This window comes from Rhea pennata, chromosome 6 (assembly GCF_028389875.1).
Source record: "Rhea pennata isolate bPtePen1 chromosome 6, bPtePen1.pri, whole genome shotgun sequence".
NCBI lineage: Eukaryota > Metazoa > Chordata > Aves > Rheiformes > Rheidae > Rhea > Rhea pennata.
The window spans coordinates 40002031-40025790 of NC_084668.1; the positions used below are offsets into that span (position 1 = coordinate 40002031).

At 43.6% G+C, this 23760-nt stretch overlaps 1 protein-coding gene across 1 annotated transcript in view; it reads left to right on the forward strand.

Annotated features, from left to right (window-relative positions):
• Positions 1–20914: 20914 nt before the first annotated feature.
• IQCA1 (IQ motif containing with AAA domain 1) overlaps positions 20915–23760 on the forward strand; it is a 108202-nt gene continuing 105356 nt past the window's right edge. Inside the window, exon 1 of the mRNA XM_062578813.1 lies at positions 20915–20944. Within this exon, the coding sequence (XP_062434797.1) occupies positions 20934–20944 (11 nt within the window). The 5' untranslated portion in view covers positions 20915–20933. The remainder of the gene's footprint in view (positions 20945–23760) is intronic.

Sequence of the window (23760 nt, forward strand, 5' to 3'; positions counted from 1 at the left end):
TCTCCCACAGAAGCCCTCAGCAACATAATTCACCCACTTACAGGTACTGTTCAGTGTCTTGGTCCTTCCAGAGCCTCTTGCCCAGAATAGCTCCTTGAAACATTTTCCTGTATATTTATGTATTTTAGTCCTTGCTGGTATACTGTAGGCCCATTTAGTTTTGTCCTTAAAAATCCCATACCTTTCTTGCCTCATACCAGGAGTCACTGCTTACACTTTGAGGAAAATATTAGGCCAGAGCTGGAAAGCACTCTCTCAGCTGGCTGCACAGAGCACAGGAATGCAACGTGGCTCTTCAAGCATATAGCTTTCACTGAGATGGACTGATCGCCAGCCAAAGTTAAAGCAAAGCCTGGTCTCTATCACTCCTACCAGGACCTGCTACTACGGTTTAAATCACCTATGATATGTGATGGAGGATGGTGGTGAGGAGGATGAGACATAGGGAAGCACCCAGGTGAGCTCTGCAGAGATGATGTATCTATACACTCGCCCCGCCCAACTCCAAAATAACACCAGTATCACAGCTGAATCATGACTTATCTCAAATTTTCAATCACTAAATCACAGTACAGGGGCAAAGGGTATAGTAATAATTTTCAGTCTGTCCTGTCCCACGTTTTTTGAACTACTCTTGAAAGCTACTGCAAGTGTTTTAGGGGGAAAAAAAGCAAGAATGCAGAAGAGCCAGATTTTGGTATTGTGTACATCCTAGTCAGCCTCATAGCAGATCTCCAACCTTGGGCAAAACTCAGTTAGGGGGGAAAAATCTTAATAGTGGCACAGAAACTTGCAAAAGCAGCATTACAAACCCAAAGAAACAAGGCACAAAGAACACAAGCAAACTGACTTCACACAGCTCCCAAGAAATAAATGAGCCACTGGCAAACTGGATTTTTATGAAGAAATTTATCTTAGCTTAGTGTAGACCTAAAGAAATAGCTTCTGGGACCAAATCAGCACTACTTAAGTATATAGCAGTTTGTGAAAACTTGCAGAGCCATAAGTACTCAGACCTGCTGCTGGGCACAGAATGATTCAGACTCTGTCACATTCTGCTCCTTACAGCTTTAAAGGATCATCTAAGCACAGCCTTTTTGTGCTGCCTGACATTTTTAGGTCCTTGACCTGGTAATGATATCACATCTGCTACATATCAGAGAATGAGAAAGACTTCCCCCTCCTTGCTTTCCCCCATACCCAGGCTGGTGTGAATCCAGCACATTCCCTCATGCAGAGCAACACAGTGTTGTGTCTGTGAGAGCTGAAAGCCATCAGGCTATAACTCAAACAAATCAGATCTAATCACCCTTATCAGAGGGGTGATAAAATCAGCAAAACAGAGACTAGGAAAACACAGGCAGGGGTAGCATTTGGCGATGGGCACAGAAAGCTGACACTTCTGAAGAGCTGCTTTCCTACACAGATTCCATCCTGTAGGGGACATCAGGCTATCACTGAAGATCTGGGTTTGTGCAGGTTCTCTGCCTTTTTTTTTTTTTTTTTTTTTAAAAAAAAAAAAAAGGAGCTAAAGAGGGAGAGAGACCCAGGTGCTGCAGAGGCCACAGAAGCAACAGGCTCATTTTATTAGCGTATCTCCCGAGCCCACAGCAGAACTCTTGCATAGGCCTGAGAGAGGAGAGGTGGGTTTTCCGAGCACTGCACCCCACATTACAACACAACACAGTCCTGGCTGATCACAGAAGCACAGTGACGCAGCAGATGTCAATTCTGCATATGAATGTCAGCAGTTAAAGGGAGGGCTGACATAGACATGTGCTATATGGAGCAGTGCTCTAATTTTCCATTCTGCAGGGCTGCGTGGGTGCAGACATGCATATCCCAAGGCTGGCTCTCTTCTGCTGTTCAGCAAGCTTCCGATCCTCGATCGGCCAGCTGAAGGTCAGAGTACCCAAACAGGAACAGTCTGAGGCACGTTTTCTGCCTCAAGCTGCCCGTACTTTCTGAACCAGGGTTGTGATGAGGCTGTGCTTTCTCTGGCTGTAGTCAGCCTCAAAGGAAGCCACCTAGAATCCCTGGCCAGCAGCAGGAGAACTGCTGTCCTTGTATGACTCACCTTCTCACTGCCAAGAAGCCTGGGAAACGTTTAGGGCAACAAGATTTGAAGGAGGAGTAGTATATTAGTACACAGACAGACAGTGAACTTCCTGAAACACATCCGATAACTATGTTAGTCACGATGGCTGCTGAGCCCTGACCTCTTCTCCAATGAGCATGACGCAAAACAAAGCTCCACTTACTTATTTTGACACTAGCAGTGAATGTCATACAGCAGTGGAAAAAGTTAAGGGTTGAGAAAGACCTCAGGAGGTCATCTAGTCCATATCTGTGTCTCACGGAAGAATCAACTCTATATTATTCCTGTCATGTGCATGTCGAACCTATTCTAAAAGGCCTCTGATGATAAAAGCAACATATTCTAGGCCTTTGCTATTTATACCAAAATTTTGAGACTACTTTAAGAATGGAGGGCACAGAGGGGGACAGCTGCATAACAGCCAGACTTTGCATTAGAGAAATACTGCTGGATATGGGGGAAGCTGCTAAACAGAAGAGCATCTCTGTGCCATATATCAGCACAAAACATAAGGATGGGACCACCAGCAATGGAAGGAAGGCACAGAAGTGGAGTGCCCCAACCTATCCGGCCAGGCCTCCTGGCAGGGTCCTGACAACTGGCAGAGCTAGCAGGGACCAACCCCTCTTTACTATGCAATGCACAGGCACAAATTTCTACACCTGCTTGCTCCTGAAACTGCTGCCTCCCCACAGGAGCCAGTTTGAAGTTGTTCTTGGGGATAATAATTAAATAAATAACGAAGCCATGTTCTCAGCTGCACAGGAGAGGATGTTTCAGCAAGATGAGAGCGATGACTGAACGGTCCAGACACATTTACAGAAGCACGTATACTTCTCAAAAGAAGAGTTGAAACGCTTTGCACAAAATCCCATTAGCAAACAACAGGATTGCTGGGAGCACCATCTGTGCACCACATTGAACATGTGCCCCAGAGTGCAAAGACGAAAGCACATCACATGTGGAAACCCAGACAAAAGAATATACAATAATACCACAGACACAAAGGCAGGGAGAGCACATATAAGATGGGAAGGAAGCCAGAAGAGACATTTTCCTCCTCATTCTCACAAGGCCCAAATCCCATTCCCTTCAGGCCTTCCCACAATGATTCCTGAAGCATCTTACACCCCATCTCGGCCCACTGTAAAGCCCCATTACGTTGCCAGAGAGCGGGAAAAAGTCTTGTCATGAACAAAAAACAGTTGGTAAACCAAAACCCTCCAGTGCAAGGTGACGCAAAGGTCTAATACTAAAGCTGGCTGGAAAACATTCCTTCTCCTCAGGTGTTTTTCAGGAAGGTTGCTCATAATTTTAAGTTAACTGGTTACCTGAAAAAGACTTTGCTTCATCCCTGAACTTCTTCAGCGCTGTGTCAGCAGAAAGGATGCTGGAGAAAGACCAAGAGGAGCCACACACAGGTAATTCTGGAACAAAGCAAGAGAGAATTAAGTTTGAATGGGTTTTAGAGAGCAAAACAAACACAACTTTACAAATCAGCAGCTCAAAGCAGCAATCTCCATCAACTTGCAAGCATCACCTTGCCTTCACACTTCCAAAAGACTCCCTCTTTGTCTGCCCTCTCAAAAGCTCTTCAACATCTTCCAAAACATCTACCTACAGCAATTATACTCAATTAACTGATTTGCATATCCCCAAAGTCCCATCGTTAGTGCAACACAGCCAAGCATGTTAGTGTTTAATAATATCAGTCAACAATTATTTGTAACATCCCGTTCTAGCAGATCTAAATATAGAGGCAAGCATTCATGCGAAAACAAAAAGGAGGAAAAAAAAACCCAGCAGCTAAACAAAAGAATTAATTCAGAACAGAATTAGGATTGCAGAAACAAGACAGACTAAAGACAAGGTCAGATGTCCTGCTCCCAGTTCATGCATGACTCTCCTAACCTGCCTACTCTCAGTTGCTCAGCTAGCTGTAACTAAATAAAGTGGTTTTCCCCTTGCAGTAAACAGCCAGCAAGCCACAATGAGGATATACAGAGTGGAGCAGAAAAGACAAGAGACGACTTTCATAGTCTGCTGGCTTCGGTACAGAAAAGCACTTCAGCAAAAGCTTGAGATGGTCTCCATTCACGACAACACTTGGGCACATGCTGAAATTTAAGTACCTGCTTAAATCCAGATCCTCTTCAATCCAGGCCGTAATAAAATTGCCTTCCCCATTGCAATGCCGTAATACAGCACAGCAAGGCTGGGAAATCCCAAACCTTGGCAAACTCTTCTCCAAGTGAGGAACCTGCTAAGGACAGAAGATAAGGCCGGGGGGAATATGAGGCTGCAAAAATAAGACCCTCAACGGATCATTGCAGGAAACACGTCACAAGGTTTCCAGTGACAAACATCCCTGAAAGAGGATCATCAAAGGTTTTTTATTAAAAAAAAAAAAAAAAAAAAAAAGAGAGAGAGAGAGAGAGAGGGAGAGAGAAAGAGAGAGAGAGAGAAAACCCCCAAATCCAGACACTACCCCCCCCCACTTTCCAGGCAATTGCTGTCCTACTCAACATTTTCAATCATGGCTTGTACTGACAGGGATTTTGCAGGAGAGGCAAGGGGTGGGAGGGAACACGTACAATGTCTTTGGTTCCAATCTTCTAGTCCCTTTTAGCAAGCTGCACCTCTTAGGGAACATATGCCCTTCACCGATCTCCAGATCCCAAGCCAAAGCCCTTCAGGATAAAAGCTGCATTTTTGTGCTGGGTCTAGATAGTGCCTCTCACAGACATCAGAGCCCAGAGGTACCATCTGAATGGAAATAACACAAATTCAATGAAAAAATTGGTATCTCCAGGGAGCTCTGGATCAGGACTGCTCTTCTGACCCAGGCAAAACTCCCACCAGCTCCTGCAGGAATTTGAGGGCTAGGTCAGGGCAACTGGGGAGCCCTGGCCCCAGAAGTGCATCTGCAGGTCTAATACTCTTTCTCATTTAAATTCTAATACTATTTTAGTCTAAATACTATTCTCATTCAAATCCTGATAAGAGTCCAAGTCTCAGACTGAAAGATGAACAGCGCATTTTCAGTGCATTTTAAGCAATGCAGTACTAATACAGTTGACTAATATAGTTCTCGCTCTAGTTGGACTGGTAAAACTGCTGGCATCTGGACATCTTAAAGCTACCATTAAACAGCTCAAAAAAACATTGGTACAGCTCTGCACCGCATGGATACGCCTCTTTGGAAGCTCCTTGTCAACAGCAGCATGCAGAGAAGCCTTCCAGGTGCAAGAGATCTCTCTTCTTAGCACTGCTTAAGATTAAAATAAATCATTCCCACTGCAGTCCTATAGCACTAGGGTGAATCAGGAAGCAGTCTACCGACCTGAGTAAAAAACATGCTCCATATGGTTTTTACCGCAGTCTCAGGCTTGTGCCTGCCCAATCCATACAGAAACATGCTATTATAAAAAGACCTGCTGTCAGCTTCTCTCCTTAGCAGCCTTTTCAAAGACAGAAATCCATTGTAGCAACATTGCCTCTCAGAGAAAGGTTAATTGTGCGCAATATTAAGTTTGGGGGAAAAAAAGCAGAAATGCGTGGGGTTAAGCAAACACCGGAACATTTTTCAAATTACTTCCAACATTTGTTGGTTGCTTTTCCTACCTAATCCTCACAATCAGACACGTGGATTTGTGTTTTGCCATGTTAGACTCGCAAACTCTGGGCTGTAATTGAAACCAGAACCTTGCTCACAAGACAAGCGATTCAGCAAAGAAACCACACCTAACCAGGCCACGGTTTAAAACAGCCTGACACAAACCTGTCTCATTTCACACACACAGAGGGAGACATGAGCATCTCGGTCCCTTCTCCCTTCTCTGGGGCACAGCACTGACAACTTGGATACCAGCCGTTAGTGCGGCCCCATCTTGTTCTGTTCTCCTCTCCCTCAGTGCAGGAATCAATCTGGTCCATGACTTTTCAACATACTACACGTGGCAGGACACAGTACCAGGAAGAGGTTGTGCAAGAACTCAGCATCAGATTACCAAACCTCCCCACAACTGGAGCCGGATTCTCAAGAGAGCTCTACTTCTCTCTAGACAGCCAAATTTCAAACATTGGCTGAACATGCAGCAGCTGAGCATGACAACAACCAGATTTCCACCGACACTCCCTGTTGCGTACAGAAATGCAATACTATTGCTTTAAATTATATCTGAGCCCTCTAGTGGTGCTTGCTCTGTTCTGTATTTCAGAAACCATTGAAAAAGCAGCAACATGTGCCTATTTCAAGTTTGAGTGTTTCTGTGTATTTAGGAACCTATTTAGGATTCAGCTTTGGTTGTCGGGTTCCTCCATGAATGCATTCCTTCAGTGAGAGCGTCTGCTCTACAGGCCTGGCCAGGAGATCTGAAGAACGATCAGATCTGAAGAATTCCGGACCAAAATGACTGAAAACATAAGCTGATGATTCAACATATGAATTGGTATGAATGGCTTTATTAAAAGCATGGGGTTTTTTTTAATCGTTGCATGAATCGGGCAATTTTTAACTGTTAGTTTCCTTGATTTTAAGTACTGGAAACAGTTTGGGGAAGGTAAGAACACTTACATTATCACGGCAGGTGGTCTTCAAATAACAGCCTTGTTTTGAGGTGCTCACATGTGGGCCAGAAACTGCAGTGTTTTTCAGGAGATCATCATCAAAAAAACACACATAGTACAAAGCATTACAGCTTTCCATATGTTAAAGCACAAACTGATCAAGCAAAGAGAACTCATCTTGCTCTGAAACAGCTGCCAAGCAAAATGGATGACTTCACCTCCTCTGCTGGTATAAGCTGGTAGACTTCCAGAGGATCCAAAGGCAAAGAGTTAGTTTACACCACTGGAGGAGCTGGCCACAGCTTGGCTGTAAGTCACAGCTCTTCACTGAGCTGACAGTCGATCCTGCTCCAAGAACACCTTTTTGCTTACTAGAGAAATAAAGAGGGGTTCAACGGCTCCTTCTCATTTTAGCAGCACAAGCCAGACTGCCAGCAGGGTAATGACATCGTCAGCTTTCCCCATTCATTGCACCGCAAACATCCAACAGAGCCCCAGGCTGTGGCTCCAACGCCACTTCTCTCAGTGGCAAAGCCATCCTAAGCTTCCTTAATCCTCCTCCAGTTCATCCCAAGGTCTCACAAACAGTTTTGCCAGCAAAACTGCAGGACAGCATAAGGTCCGGAAATAGCAGAGGACAGCGGGAAGGAAGGAACTGGCCGTCAAGACAAATGTCCCTCAAACCATGGCCTTCATCCAAGACCACAGGGAAGGAATGACTATGCCCATGCACCTCACACCCTGGCACAGAGATAAATTTTCCAGCACATATTTCCTTTTGCTTTGGCTCTGTCTACACTGCAGCTGCATTAGAGCTAAATTCCAATGCTGTAAATCGTAATAGCTGAAATCCCTTGAAAAGAAGCGCACCCAGCTTTCCAGCTCCGCGCCCAGGACTCGCGTTAAGACCAGCCACCGGCTACTGACTGCAGACTAAACAAAGCCTTTTACGCTGCCCGCAGTCTGGATCCCTAATTGGAGAGTCATACAACATGAAATCTGCTATTCTCATTTCTTTCGTTTCCCTCCCTGCCTCAATCAGTGCTGATTCTGGGGGCTATATTGTGCCTTAATGGTAGGAAGGAATAAAATGCAATGTCTCATTAGCAGCATTCTAAAAAGAAAAAGAAATAAGGTTTTAAAGCCCCCTTGCCTCTTGTTGGCCTTCTAACTTCCTACGCTGCCTGTAACCACACAAAAACACGCTAGTAGGTGTGCCCAAGAAATTAGCTGCAGTAAGTATGAACAGGAAGCAAGACAAGCTGTAATTAGAGCAAACCACTTCAAAAAGCCTTCAGTTTTGCTCAGAATCTCTTGAAATGAGCCTTGCCACTCACAGATGTTCGCTCTTCATCTTTTACCAATCAAAAAAAAAAAAAAAGCTGGTCTGACTTTCCGTGTTTTTCTCAGGTAAAAAGAGGGTTTCTGGAACCTAGGGTCTAAAAGCACAACACACAGGAAACGTAAACACCTTCTCAGAACAATTTTCAATTCTTTGTAAAAGTATCTAGCAGCTTTCACTACCTCCTGAGAGCAACTGATAGATTTCAGGGGAAAAGAAAGAATGAGGACAGCAGTGGCCATGCTGCAATCTTGCTGATTAACGCAGAAGAGGAAATAAAAAACAAGGCTTAAAATGCACAACACTGAAGACCTGAAGAAGGTATTTGCCCTCTACCTGGGGTAAACTTTTCCTATCTATTGTAATTACTGTGAAAGGTTATCAGGGATATCTCCATATGCAAGCAAGAAAAAATAACGTAAGCATTTTATGTGGTTAGTGCAGCTTTTTTAATTAATACAGCGAAGCACTGACATTGTACCATACCAGATGCTATCAGCAAACAGGCTCTTTTCACAGAAAGTACATGCCTAAGAAAACTGGGGACATAATGCACGTTCCAAGATCTTGCTATCTTGTTTTTAAATAGCCATTAAAATAAGTTCAAACAAACAAAAACACTCGGTAAAAGGGAAAGAATGCATATGCAAGACTTCACATTGACAGAGTGAAGTAATGTTCTGAAGGGAGTATAAAAGAGTTCAGTCCACAAATCTAATTGGATTTAAGAGCCAAATTCCTCCAGGGTGCTGACTGCTGAGCTGCAGCGGTCGTTTCAGAGGTTATCACTACCAACCTCCAGCCCCCAGCAGAGAGGTCAGGCCGGGAAGGGTACCTGCGCCTCCACGTGCTCCAGCAAAGGTCGGTTCACGTGAGTTTAGTGCACCGTGAGCTGCAGCGGCTGTTCGGCCCACAGCACCTATTAAGTGGCACCCTCCAGCTGCATGTCGGAGACTACTTCAGATATTCACCTGCTGAACAGTCTGAGCTGGCAGATTCCTCTGTGAACCCCAGGTGCAATATTGTCTTTAGTTCCTTCGTTATAAGCTGCATATGCGTATGTTGTTCACTCGATGAAAGGGAGCGTGACTGCACTGGGCAGCAACCAGCTCGCCTCAGGAACAGATTGTCTCGAACCTAAAAAGCAAAACAGGACAACTGAGTAAAATCCATTTCAGGCTCTGTAGGCCCCATCCAAAGCCTAACGAAGACAGAGGGAGTGTTTCATTTGGCTGCAGCTTTGAGTAAGCCTCAACAGCAGGGAGAACAATAAAATGCCAAGGTCAGAATGATGGCTTAGAGCTCTCATATCCGAAACAACAACAAGACCTGCAGATTCAAACCTAGCCATCAAATCAATCCTCCGGCCTTCTGTGCTAGATTAAGTTACGTGCAGCTTGCTCCACTGTCCAAAGGCAGTGTGTGTTGTTTGTGCACATACGTTGACACACACACGTTGCTCTGCAGTTTTGCCTGTGGCTTAATCAAATGCAGATGCAAAGGACAATTTGCACGAATGTTTATCCTTTGGTGCATCTCTCTTCCAGAGCCCAGCTCACATGCTAGGCTGAATGCCGAGGAGCATGAGCAGAAGGGTGGGTCCCATCCCTAAAGGCTTCCGGGTCACTCCACAGTCACAGGCTATCACAGTGCCCTATTTCCTAGGACGCTCTTTATAGTGAAGGAGGACGTGTGGGGCGCTCTGAGCAGTGAGTCCCTTAGACTTGGCCCTCTGCTATGCACATCACGTTGCAGTGCCAAGGAGTTTCCACATCTAACGAGTAGGATGAAGCCATGGCACATGCAAATCTCACAGCCTAATACCAGCCATGTCAAATAAAATGATTATTTTCAGGTTGAAATTCTTCTTTTATAGTTCCAGATCTTGTTTTCAGAAGTGGAGGGAGAAAGCCATTGATTCATTAAGTGATCTTATGAAGGAATCACTGTCAGTATTTGACTCTCTCAGCATGAAAAATAAAATAATTTAGGTTGGAAGGAACCTTTAGATGCCATTTGGTTCAAACCCCTGCTCAAGGCAGCAGTAAATAAATAGGTGCATGTCTCCTCTGCTTGCACTAGCCAAAGGCACAGGCAGGCAACACATGAGGAGTGGAAAAGCATGCAAGCCACCTCAACATGAGAAAAATCTCTCTTGCTCTGCACAAAGCAGCGGAAAACAGTCTCCTCCTCTCTGGGAAGGGTCTACTAAGTCACACATAGCCCTGACCAACCATTTCAACCCTCAAACCTCTCACTCAGAGCCTGGGAGAATCTCCTCTCCCCAAAGCACAAGAAGAGATGCAATGCAAGGCAAACTGCATTACCTAAAATGTTTGGGGTGAGCAAAAGCAGCCAGTAACTGAGGCCGAAACTCAGTTTTGTATTTGGGCCCATAAATACAAACATACACACACCGAATTTGCAAAAAGCCACATAATTAGCACAACTGCTCGTGAGAGGAATTCTGCTGCATGTTTTCTGCTACGTCCTAGAGGAGCAGACACTGCCAAAGGGAGGAGGGAACCAGAAACCACACTGTGTGTGCAGGACTGATGCCATTCCCCAATCGCAGCATCTTATCACAAAGATCACATCCTAAAGAGTAGTTTTGTACAGAAAGTGTGGAGTCCTTCCTTGTTAGCTAGCACCCACGAGAGAAAATGCCAAGGCACTCGAATGTATTAATCTTATCACAACAACCATTCCAGCTCTTGCTCTTCATCAGGAAACAACCACAGAAACTGCTAAACCAAGGCCTGGCTGCGCTCCAAGTTATACCCATGTAGCTAAAGGAGCTCTTTTTCAGTGATTCCTTCCCATGTGACCTCCTGAGCCGGCATTCGTAGGGATGTGGATGAAGAGCACATAGGTTTCTTTCACTTCAGTGCAAATTTGCACTGGTACAGCTTTCAATTTTCAGATGCAAATTTACACAAACACCTTTGGTGATAAGTTGGTATACAGGAATTCACATGCAAACTGCACACAGGTTTAGATGAAAAGACCAGAGCTCCAATGTGAGAGAAGTGCAAGGAAACACAACTCCAGAACATATTTGAAACAGATTCTCACTGAACAAGAGACTTTTCTCCTTTACTCCTGGGCAAAGCAGCATTTAATTAAGATGTATAAGCTACCTCATAATTACCATACAGCTCTGTCTGTAATATGGGGAATGGACACGACACTTTCGGTCTAACTTTTACCCCTTTTCTGTAAGGACTTGATGGCATTATAATCTATATTATGCACTTCATAAAACAGTCTTGTCCCTATGAGGGTCTATGGATTAACCTAACAAATCTGATAAGCAGCAAAGGAAAATAAAACACTCCTTCATTTACCCCATGTGGCCAACCTGAGAAGAGCTGGATGGTAGTAATTGCAGACAGAACTCTCAAAGGTGTTATATCACTACACATTAGCCTCAGGTAAAGAAAATACTTCAATTTGAGTAAGTTAATTCACCTGTTGTGTGCTCTGAACTTGAATGCAAGAAAGTAGAAAAACTCTATATTGTCGTTTCCCAACTACAACAAACGACCTTTCCCTGCCCTTACTCCCAATACCACCATTGCAGTAGTTACCAGCTGTTTTCCCTTTAGCCTTTTTATTTCATCTCATGATACCAAAAGTAGCTACAGGGCTGGAAATAAAATTGCAACCACCAGTTTCATTCATAAATTTGGCTGAATCCTTGCAGATAAAATGAACTATTGTTATTTCTCACAGTTCACCACCTTGACGCCAGAAAGCATTGTTTTTATTGCTATTGTGAGAACAAGAGCAGGGAAAAAAATAATCACGAGCTTCCCTTCCCCACCCCACTCCAAATCTAATATAATAGAGAAAAATGGGACGGATGTCAGATTCTCAAGGGTTTTATTGAGCTATCTACAGGAGCTCAGTCTGTGCTGCAGGTTTCTGAGTCTGAATTTTATCAATGGGTTGTGCTGGGTCCGTTTTAAAGGATAGCAGGTGTTAAAACAATGAACCCAGGCTGGCTTTGCATCTGTTTTACAAAAGCCATCTCAGTGTTTACAAGAAACAGGATAATCAAGAAAACATCCTGCCACAGGCACCCAAAACCTACAGTCCCTTGTTATTCATTTTTCTCTCACACTGTACAGTTTATTTATAGCACAAAAAGTTGAACCAGGAGGAGGGAAAGAAAAGTTTCACACTCATTTCCATGCAGAAGTGACGCACATGCAACGTGAAAGGACTGCTCACCAGGCAGTTAGTCTGTATTGTTCCTTCAGCTCTAGGTAGGCTATTAACCCTTGAGTTGTTACTGTAACTACTGCATTAGCTAGACACAAGTTGTTTTTGCTGCATTCAGATGGCCACCTCAGTGGAACCTCCTCTCACTAATTCATTCTGAGATACTCCAGATGAAAATTCAAGTCACTGCATGCTGAATATAATGTCCCCAGAGCCTAAACTCAAAGAGAAAAGCAAACACAGCGGAGGGAGCATGGAAATTGCTCATATGTCTTAGACTTCAACGCTTAAGTTTGGATTCTTACAGCTAGTACAGCAAAGAGGTTCTTCCAAAGTTGGAATAGAGTGGGAGCGACATATTTCAAAATACTCACTAGAGGAACCTCTGTCCCTCCACAGGCAGCAAAGACTACCCAGCTTTATGCAGCCATAATGCAAATACACAATGCAGACAAGCACATCTGCAGGACCAAATTTTGCCAAGCAAATTTCAGCTCCTGATAGCTTGCAGCTCCCTATAAAATCACTACATTTTGGATTATTTGCAGCTGACGTTTTGTTCTGCTTTTCTCCATACCTTTCAGCACAACCTGTTCTAATGAAGTTAGATATATCCAATTTAGTAAGAGTCATTTTTGTCAAATTAGTTTCATTAAAGATGCACCAAAATGAGTCCTCTAGTCCCTTTCTCCCCATTCTCAACAATGGTTTGGGAAGCTCCAAAGTATTTCCCTTTCCAGGCTAACATTTCATGACTTAGGTCACCTTTATGTCCCGTCTCCCCCCCCCCCCAAAAAAAAAAAAATCCTTCCCCTTATATCTTCTGTGCTTTAACTAGCAACACAAAAAGTCTGAGTGCCACCTCAAGCACTCCCATCAAAACCCAGGGAAATTAAAACTGAGGTACCCAGACTCTCAATGAATTTTCCTTCCTTATTTTTTGAGATGAATCACAGAGTATCAACTCAACAGGTGCCTTACTACAGAGTGGGAGGGAAGGGAAAACAAAACACAATGAAACAACAGCCTACAAGCATGAATAACAGATGAACTCCTCCTCTTCTGGGTAAGGAACTGCTAAAGCAGATGGCTAATATCCCTTTCTTTTTTAGACCCTCATCACTCTCAGTTACTGGCTTTAAAGACACCAAGTTCCAGTGTTCAAACACTTTCCTTCAAGTTGACAACACGGTCACGAACTGGATTGTCCTGCTCCACCTATGACCCCACGGGCTGAGCTGCCTATTCTGCTCCTTACTCACGTTCTTCTCAGCTAGCTTCTCCACCCTGGGGATCCTCAGAAACATCAGCTCCCCAGCTAGACTGCAGAGGCACATTAGACACATACACAGGTGCTTGCCCTAGAAGAGAGATGTTCAGTCTCTCCTTCCTATGCCCTAAGTAGAACAGCTGAAACTGAAATGTCCCATGTAAATTTAGGATAATAGCTCACCACAGGCATATATAATTTTCCCTCAGCTTGATAGAACAGTTTTTCTTTTCATGAACAGAAACACCATATCATACAGCATACACATAAGCTGACCACAGAAGAGACCTGCCTTTTCATGCCTTCTCCCTCCAACTTCACTGGCAGCCAGCAGCATTTTACTGTTCTGAGTTTGTGCTAATCCAGGGCTCTCTGGGAGGCCTGTCCCAGCAAATCTCCTGCCTGTTTATGATAGTGTGAGATGCTGACTCACAGGTCAGCTAAAATCCTCCGGGAAATAACTGTAATTGAAAAGATAATGGCTTATGTTGCATAGCATTTTCCTCCTTGCTTGCTAAAAACGTGAGAATTTCTGAATTTCTCAATGATTAACGTGCAGGCATACCTCATACTGAAAGTCAAACTTGTCATTTTCCATCAAGTCACAAATTTGTTTGCAATGCTGGAAAACAATTCAAAATCTGGGTTTGGGCTTTTCTCCTGAGTGGCAAAAATAATAATAAAAAAAGAAAGCTAAGAAGCAGGGGAGGAAAATGAAATAAAGACAGAGAGGCAAAATAAAAACTGAGGCAAGCGTAAGAAGCAGACCAAACATCTCTTCAGTCGTCCTTCCTAGCTCCTGCTCTTTTGATAGGCTTTGGCAGACGTAGAAAAGGTGAGATGGCCATCAAGCAGCCAAGAACCCCTTTCTGCAGCCACGCAGAACTCCCCTTCTCAGGCGCTGCAAGGATCCCTGCACACTTACCTTCTGACAACATCTGCTCAAGCTCAAGATAGCTAAGGTAGGATGGTTAAGACATAGCCTTGAGCATCACAGAAATCCTCACCAGCACAGAGACACCACAGGACATGCTAAATTATATCTCAGCGCTTCTCCTTGCAGTGCCAAAGGGGCTGAGAAGGTGGCTTGAAGCCATCTTATGTCCCTTCCTCCTGCAGCTACAAGTTCTGTTCTGTGCCTGTGGTAGCAGCTCAGCATCTCACAGAGCGCGGGAGTCTTTTCAACGCTGTTTGACAGAAGTTCCTTGGAAAATACACAACCAATGTGACGGCCTCTCCTGTCAGAGCTTTCCAGGAACAAGCTACCTCTCTCGCCACCACACTACATACTGAGGCTGGTATATTTTCTCTCTTAAATTGCCACCCCAGCCTCATTACCCTTTTAATCCTTCTTTGTTTTGTTCTCATCCCTTCCTCCTCCCTTCCATGAAGCATTCACACAAATGAAAACAGGAGGTGTACCCAGGTGACCAAGGAAAAGACGAGGCGATCTGAGTCCGATGTCACTGGAGGCATTGAAACAGCTTCAAAAACTGCCCAAACATCCTACCCACAAGGCCCCAAAACAGTTCTCAGCATTTTCCTTGCAAACCACTAACATCTGGACTTCTAGTGGCAGAGAATATGACTAAGGCAGCCGCTAAAAATTACGCTCAGGTGAAATACACTGAGCAGCACACTCAGTAACACCAGGGCGACTTCACAGAGAATAAGAAAAATGTACAAACTGTTCTTACTTCCTGAATCTCACTTCAGCTTTTTGAAGTCCCATACAACAAGCACAACCTCCCTTCCTAAAACAGCCTCTCTCACCTCCCTACATGCTGTGATCAGTGGCTCCTCCAGGAAACAAGCCACAGATATTCACCATTAAGAAAATAGTTACTTCAGAACAAATTTATTTCAAAAATTCAAGAACAAAGAAAATTAGAAGGGAGTGATGCACAGGGATATATTCAACACATACTTTGGCTCACAATAAATTAACCTAAACATTTATAGACTACAGACTGGAAAAAAAAAAAAAAAAGAGAGAAGCATGCAACATATTTTGAGATCTTGCAGTAAGGGTTGTGAATTATTTCACTGACCACCACTATGTTCTTGTAACAGCATGGGACAAAGCCAGATTCACACTTAAATTGGCAATTTAAGTGATATAGGATGGTTCAGGCCCATTTATCTCTTTCCACTTCCACAAGGCTGAGGAACAAGCAGGAGATTTTGACTGTGTGCACTCTTACTTAGCCAGGACACCAAAAAGAAACGTATACAATAGTTAAAATCAGCCAGCTAGTGAGTACATAAAGTAAGTGGTTAGAGGATCTGCTTATATTAAAGAGCTGAAATGGGTCTGTCCAGAAGTGCCATGTCACATGTGGTATTGAATACATCTTCACACTACATTGCCTGAAGAAATGCTACTTATTTCCAGTATTTGTTTTCCAGTATAATATGGAAATGACCTTTATCCTCCTAATTGATTAAACCTTGACACAGTGCTTGCATTGATTTATTAAAAATTTTCTAGCTGAAGCCAAATGTTAAAGCCAACTAGTTTTCTAAACCTCTGCTAACAAATTACTTGGATAATAGCCAAAAGCCTGGGTCCAATCCCTTTTTCTATTTCTTTCTCACCAAAAACATCTGGTGTATGTTAATTGTAAATCTGTACTGACTCCAAGATTTATGGTGGTAGACATCTTCAAGAACAGCATCCTAGATAATTAAATAGCTAAACGCTGACGAACAATTGTCAATATAGAGTAAGATCAATATACTACCAGATGTTTCCTAATGATAGGCAGCTGACACTATTTGAACTGGCTCTTTTGAAAACTTTAATTTTATTGAACAACATTATTTAACAAGAGATGATTTAGAGTTTTACTTTTTAACAAAGAGAGAAGTGGAATGTGGCATGGCATTTAATATCTGGCTGAGATTTAAAACACATACTCCTTATGAAGTATGACATTTTATACCTGAAACCACAGGAACATTTCCCACATTTAAGTGATAGAGGAAAATTCTTCAAATTAGATTTGAACTTTATACCTTCTAATTCTGCTCCAACCCTCCTCCTCCATGTACCATGCTCGGGCCTGATGAACACACTGGTATTATATCAAAGTCTAATAGACCTGACTACTGACAAATCCCCCTCACTTAGCCTTGAAGTAAGCAGCAAACCTCCTGTAGATTATGGTAGTCCGTGTTAACTGGCAAATAGCTCAGAGATCCGTCACAAGACTAAATGAACTGGTCAGTACAGCCCAACTGGCAGTGCCATTCCTCCTGGATATTGGAGTGTGCAAGGATGTGAGCAAGAAGTCAGTACTGAAGCCATAATACAGACAGAGGTTCCCAAGCATGCAAAGAAAAACCACTACAAGAGTCTTATCTGCTTTAGTCTGAGCCTAAAGCAAAACTAAACATCTACCTGCAAGGAAGCCTAGTGCAATGGGTCCCCAAACTTGTCCCTAAGAAATCCTACTTCTCATTTTCCTGTGTTCACAGTTTCAACTGTGCAACTGAATTGTAACCAGGTCCTCATTTGGAGACAATCCCTATCGGATATATGGCCCTACTCTAAGTGCTATCATAGTAACTGCCTCTTGCAGGAGAGCTCCTCTGCCAGACCCTCCAAGCTGAGATGGAGACTGCCACCATGGCATGTGCTTAGGGAGGAAGGTTGCTGTTCACTGTAAAGTGTTCAGCAAAATGCACCTCCTTGACATTTCTTCCTAGTCCCAGGTTTAACACGTTCATGCAGCTCATTAGTAGCATGCAAACGAGCCCCTTCAACAGGTTCTCATATCAGCAACAGACATCCCTCAGACCACACCAGGCCCCGTACTGTACCTCAAGCCTGACAAATGCAATGTCTGCACTACTATTCAGGGCTACATGCTCCTAGCACAACGCTGCTGTAACCTCCAAAAAGCTCCAATGTTTCTGGTCCAAACTAAGGACTGAATTATGTCAAAAAGCTGTGTGACTATGCTACACAGTTCCATCTATTCTTAATACTGACTGGCAGCGAGGAAAGCCAATACCAGCACCCCAAGGAAAGGACAGCACACAAACATCTAACATCTTGCCCCAAGTCACACTGGACACCCATGGTAAGGCAAGGATTGGGATTCTCTACTCCCAAGCTAGCATTCAAAGCCTTAGCTCATCCATCCTGTGAGGTGGAGAAAGCCAGGACCAAGCTTCTCCCTTCACATGCTCTTTGGGGCAGCAACACACAAAAAAACACTTCTTCAGTACCATGCCTTGAGGTACCATCCAGACCACTGTAATTGCTTTGAAATATGAGTTGCAAAGGCATAACATTTTTTTATTATATTCCTCACTTTACTTTAAGCCCCCTACTCAGTAAAAGACAGGTGCACTAAGCTCTTTGCCAGGGTCCTGAATTTAGAGGAAAAAGCCCATTCAGTTTTTATACGTTATCCCCTTGTAAGCTTACAAGTCACCTACTAAGCTTGCAGTTAGAGATTTTTTGAAAAATGATGGCACCTGGTTTCCAAGACAGCAGAAAGTTTTGTGTTCATATTTACAAGAGCCTAAGGAAATACTGACGCTAAAAGAAACACGCTGTATAAAAAAATCACCACCTATTCCTGCCAGGATAGATTAAATGCACAGCTTTATTTTCTAGCGCAGAATGATCAGGACATGGAAGTCACTATCAATACTACACAAAAATATACAATGTGTGGAATAACAACTACAAATACCTTTAATCTGTGGTAGTACCTAGAGATACCAGACTGCTGCCTGTAGGGATTGTTGGAGATAAGTGACCCTGACCTGGAAAGACTTAGATACTTCACAGTATTGACTGACTGTCAATAGTCTGCTGGACTTCAGTTACAATTCAGTATATGCCTCGATCTTTTTTGCAGAAATGGATCAGAGAATAGGACCTCACAGAGAACAGAACATGAAAGCAGGCTGTGGTAGCTGAAGGGGAACAGACTAGAGGGGAGATAAAGGAAAGAAAAGGAGAAGAAAGCTGGAGTAAGGAATGGAGAGCAGCTGAGATGAACCCAAAGCAGAGATGCAGCCACAGCAGAAAATATACTCAGAGCAATCATTTGAGGATAGCAATATCAGAACAGCCCAGGAAAACCTGTGTCACTTCAAATCTTTCACTTGAAAGCACAAAGATTCAACTAGAAACCTACAGCAAAATAGAACATCTCACACTCCTAAGTTTCTCTATTTATAAGAGTGTATTTTCTTAAGCTAAATCTAAAAGTTAAGCAATGTGTATTACTTCATCTTTAACACAGTTTCTAAAAAAATAAAGATGATCCGTGTATAGTGGCTTTGAGGTGCTAACGGAAGGGAAAGAATTCAGCATAACACATTACTAATATGGAGGCAGCAGGGGGTGTTCCCTTTCATATTAAACAAATTTGTGATCCACGCAATGCAGGCAGGAAGGAAAGATTTTTCTCTATCGTGAACTACATACAGGCTTCCTCACATGAAATATTGCCTTTGCTATCCACGTTGCATCAAGCATTCTTGTCGCTCATCTTTCAGTTGATTCAGAAGGCTTTATACTTCGTTTCTGAAATGTGTGTGATGAGCTGCTTAGCTGCAATTTTAGAAGCTTTTTTAAGTGACAGGTTGTAGAGTAGAAGAATGAAAACTATTTCCTATTAGGATTCTTTAATGGATTTATTTTTGAGTCAAAAGTATTATTCTCTTTCTCTTGGAGATTTGGGAACAGAGCAAAACAATGAAAGGTATCTTAAGGCCTGTGAGAAAAGGTATATTGCTCAGGAGTTAAGGCCAAATCGATCCTTAAAACCACAGACACTTACGGAAACAGTACTGTTGAGCCTCCATAGGTAAAACTTGCATGCGAAAAAATCATTTTAGCAAAAAAAAATTGCTGTCCAAAAGCCCACATTAACGGAAATGAAGTTGTAGGGCTGCCATCTAGACAGCAAAAACTTTGTTAAGATAAGAGATGGGAGCAAAACATAAGTTACTTACCGCTTGTGAGGAATCCCATCACCTGCAGAGAGATGAAGAATCGAAGACTCTGAAAGGAAACAAGAAAGATTGTGCTCTAAACGGTACCAACATAACACAGAGCTGTTTCAAAAATTACTTTTGAATTAACAGAAGTAATGATAAGCTGATTTCACGGCCTCCTCTGGCAACAGAAGGCACCTGATCCTCAGGCTCAAAAGCACCAATCCAACTCTCCAAAACGAACACGACATTGGCATAACCACCCAACAGCTTGGAAAATAATTCACCTTGGAGTCTTTACATTACAGCTTTGAATCTTCAAGGTTGCTATTTCCAAGCTGCCCTCCAAAACCGGTGGGGGGGGGGCTAGAAATGTTATTTCAAAACCCCATAGCCAAGATTTTCACGATTACAAAAGCTGAGACTTCAAATACCCCAAAAAAGGAGAAAAAGGGAAAGAAAGAGAGATTTATAGTACACACCCAAAGATTTATGGTAAAAAATGTGATCACTGGCAAACACTCCTTGTCCCAAGCTCTGCTCTTTTTTCTTTCCCCACCCGCTATTTGGAGGAGTACATACTTTTCCCCCCAGAATGATGTGTTGTAATTCTCTCTCGCTAGCTCTTATTTTCCCTCGCTGCAGAGCACCAGAGGATTCCCTTCGTAAAGAATGCCCCCCCCGCTCTGTATACATGCCCTAAATTAGGATCGTTTTTCCAGGCTCCAGTTTCACTGCGGCGTCGGGGACTCGCTCGGCCGCCGGCTCACCGCTGTTTACAAGATGACCCAGCGGTCGTCGAAGCCTCACCACCAGCCCGTCACAAAACGACGGCTCCAAGCCTCTCAGGACGATTTTATGGGCTGCATCGCAACACGTTTGAGGGGCTTCCAAAAAAAAAAAAAAAAGAAGAAAGAAAGAAAGAAGAAAGAAAAAGAAAAAGGAAGCAAAAAAATGAGCAAATCCAGCTACAAGTGATTATGGGCCAATAGGTGTGTGCTGCATTTTTGGCATTAGAGATAAATGTCTCTGGCCCATAAATTCATTTCCTAGCCGCCCTCTGCGTACATAGTTGCTTAATGAGCACAGTTTGGAGATGTAACGGAAGGAGGAAATAAAAATAAGGGAAAGATTTCCATCTGTTGCAGAGGGGGAAAAAAAAAGAAACAAAAATTTGCTAAGTAATAAGTCACTGGGAAAGCACCAGAGATGCATGCCTTGATAGCTACACAGGAGAAAAAAAAAGGAAAAATGTGAATTAATTGAAATAAATCCGGAGGGGAAAAGAGAGGGGAATCGCCCACGCTCGGGTCATGACCGGGGGGTGGACGCGCTGCCGCCTCGCCTCAACGGCCGAGGCCGCGCCGCGCGTCGCCATGGCAACGGCCGGGCGGCAACGGCCGCGGCCGGGCGGCAACGGCCGGGCATAGCGGCGAGGGGCGAGCGGAGGAGGCGCCGCCAGCATGTCTCACGCGTGAGTGCGGGGCGTGGGGAGGCGATTACGCGGGCGCGGCCCCCTGCAAGGCTTCAGCGACGAGCTGCGTTCGCAGCCCGCGGCGGCCTCATTTCGCCGCGTTGTCCCCTCCTCTGCGAGGCGTAAGACTGAAAATCGAGCACCTGAGGAGAAGGGAAAAAAAAAAAAAAAAAAAAGAAAAGGGAGAGAGAAGGGAAAAAAAGCCTTTCTTGGAGGGGTTTCGCCAGCTTACTTTGCTCTGTGGGTCATCCCTTCTACAGCTTCCCTCTCTCCCCCCCCACCCCCCAACCACACACACAAAGTTAGTCACTTCTCCTTCTGGTTTGTGCAAGCGGTTAGACAGCAAGAGAAACACATTAAAAATAATAAACGAGTTACAGGGAGGAATCGAAATCCGCTGCAGTTCATACGGGTGTGGATCGATAAATGAAATCACTGTTTTGTGAGAAAATAAAACAAGAAATGGAGCACCCAAAAAGGCCCCTGTCTTCAAAGGAGCGGCTGGTTCCTTGCAAGAGCGGGAGATTCAGCCCCCCAAAGTCATCGGATCACTTCCGTTACATTTAGGCCAATATTAATATTATTTGTACTCCAGCATCACCCACCCATAACAGGCTAGGCCTTTTTCTGCTTGCAAAAAGTATTTCTTCCCCTCTCTTATAAACAAGAGTTTGCTCCTACAATTTTTCTCTGTAACGAGCTCCTCATGCTTTTAACACAATATAAAGCTTTAAAAGTTTATTTGCAATAACGAGACACTGATTATAGCACTGTAACAAAACCATACTCATTTCTCCTGAAGTATTGTTATTACATACAATCCACTATACTAAGAAAGCACTAAAGTCAGGCACCACAACATTGGGAACCTTACTGTAAAAGCCTTGCGTGACATTATCGCACCATAATTTGCCATTTGCTCCCTCCTAGTCCCGTTCTAGCAATGCCAAACCCAAGGCGCAGCCAAGCCCTGTTTTAGGCAGCTCTTGTTCCCAGTCCTGTGCTGGATGTGGCTTGCTCAAGTTCACTAAAAACAGGACAGGAGTACATTAAAAAAAAAAAAAAAAAAAAAAAAAAAAAAAAAAAAAAAAAAGCTTAGGCAAGGTTCACCCCTGATGCTACCACTCTCCTGTGTGCTCTAGATCTGACCTGAAAACTGCTGCCCCAGCTGCTGCCAGCATCTTACCGCCACCAAGTCCACTGCTTTCCAGCCAGGCAGCTCCCTTTTCCTCACTTCTTGGCTCAGCAAAGTGTTGAGGGAAGAGGGATAACAAATAAAGGGCTCCCTGAGAGCAGAGGAGGTGGTGCGTGGGCTCCATCGAAGTACTGGGAACCAGCCACTGGCAGCCATAGCTGGGAGGAAGGTTTGGTTACCTCCCAGCCTCACCCCATAGGGCTCTACATCTGTTTTGCAGCCTAGTAACTCAGTTAAGGGAAGTTTACAAAGTAATTAATAGTTAATCTCAACTGCTTGGTTTAAAACAATTAAACAACAGAAGTGGATTGTTTGACCTCTTCCAGAGAGAGTTATCTCAGAGCCTGTCATTCCTACTGAGTGTCTGAAGTACAGCTGCTCCTACTTGAGCTGGATTAACACAAAAGGAGTCAACTCGAGTGAGGCAACAAAATAGTTAGGTTTCAACTGTTTGGCTTAACACAGTTTAATTTTGATAGAGACAGAGCTCTGTTATTTCCTGTAGCATTGCCAGCACTGAGCAGCAATTCCATATAAACTAAACAGGCATCTGTCTGCCACAGCACACCAGTACATATAGTTCTGTTTCCAAACAAGGTAGCACTGTTGGTCAGAAACTGCAGTTTGACATTGATGCCGTTTAGCTCACTTGGTCTAGTCACTCTGTAGCAGTGCACAGTATGGCGTTTATAGCTAGGCCAAGCCAGTCCTTCGTAAATTTGAGACTGAATGAACACCAGTTGATCAAGCAGGTCATCTGTATAGCTTGCATTAAGCAACAGGCTGGATAGTTTTCTTTACTGTATTCTGCATCTTCAGTAAATCAGTGTGCTCAGTTTCCTGGGTAATTTGTACTTTTCTTTATAGCCACAGCAACTGGATTCAGGTTACCACCTGAGAATCTAAGGCGTTGTTTGGAAGCTAGTGGGGACAGGGAGAGGGAGACAGAAAAACTGTGAATCTAAAGTGCTCCCTAACCATCGTGAAAATAAGAGGCACTAATATTCTTATCTAAATATGCACAGCCTTAACAGTTTAATTTCATGATTTAAAAATGATTGGGGCTGTCAGTGCTGGTAAGTTCATAAACGTTTATCTGAGACATAATCTCTTAATGCTTACTGTTCAGAGTTTTCTACATTCCTTCCCAGCACAGGGCTGAATAGTGATCAATGCGAGTAGTGAGGAAATAGGAGCATGCTTTGCTTTTGTCCTAGGTTATCTTTTTTCCCAAGGTACAGATGAGTTGTTTCTAAGTTACTCAGGCTACTGCTGTGTGGTTGTGAATATGTTCTGAGATTAACCTAGCTATATACCATAAGTCGTGGTAAAATAAAAGTATTTGTGAAGCCACGTGATAAAAGTGTTTTAAAACACAGACTGCCTTACTTGAAGGCAATGAAGCAAAGCGCTAATAATACATGGGGTTCATGAGAAAACTTTGATGCTCTGTGCAAAAATATTTTAGGCAAAAACAGGCAACCAACCCCTGTTTGTTGAATACTGGAAATGGGGATGGCTGCCTATGTTGCCAATATCGTGTGGAAGAAGAATTCAGTCCTGCAAAATGGGAGGCACATCAGTAAGTCCCAGCCACATCTACAGTTCAGCTTTTTCAGAT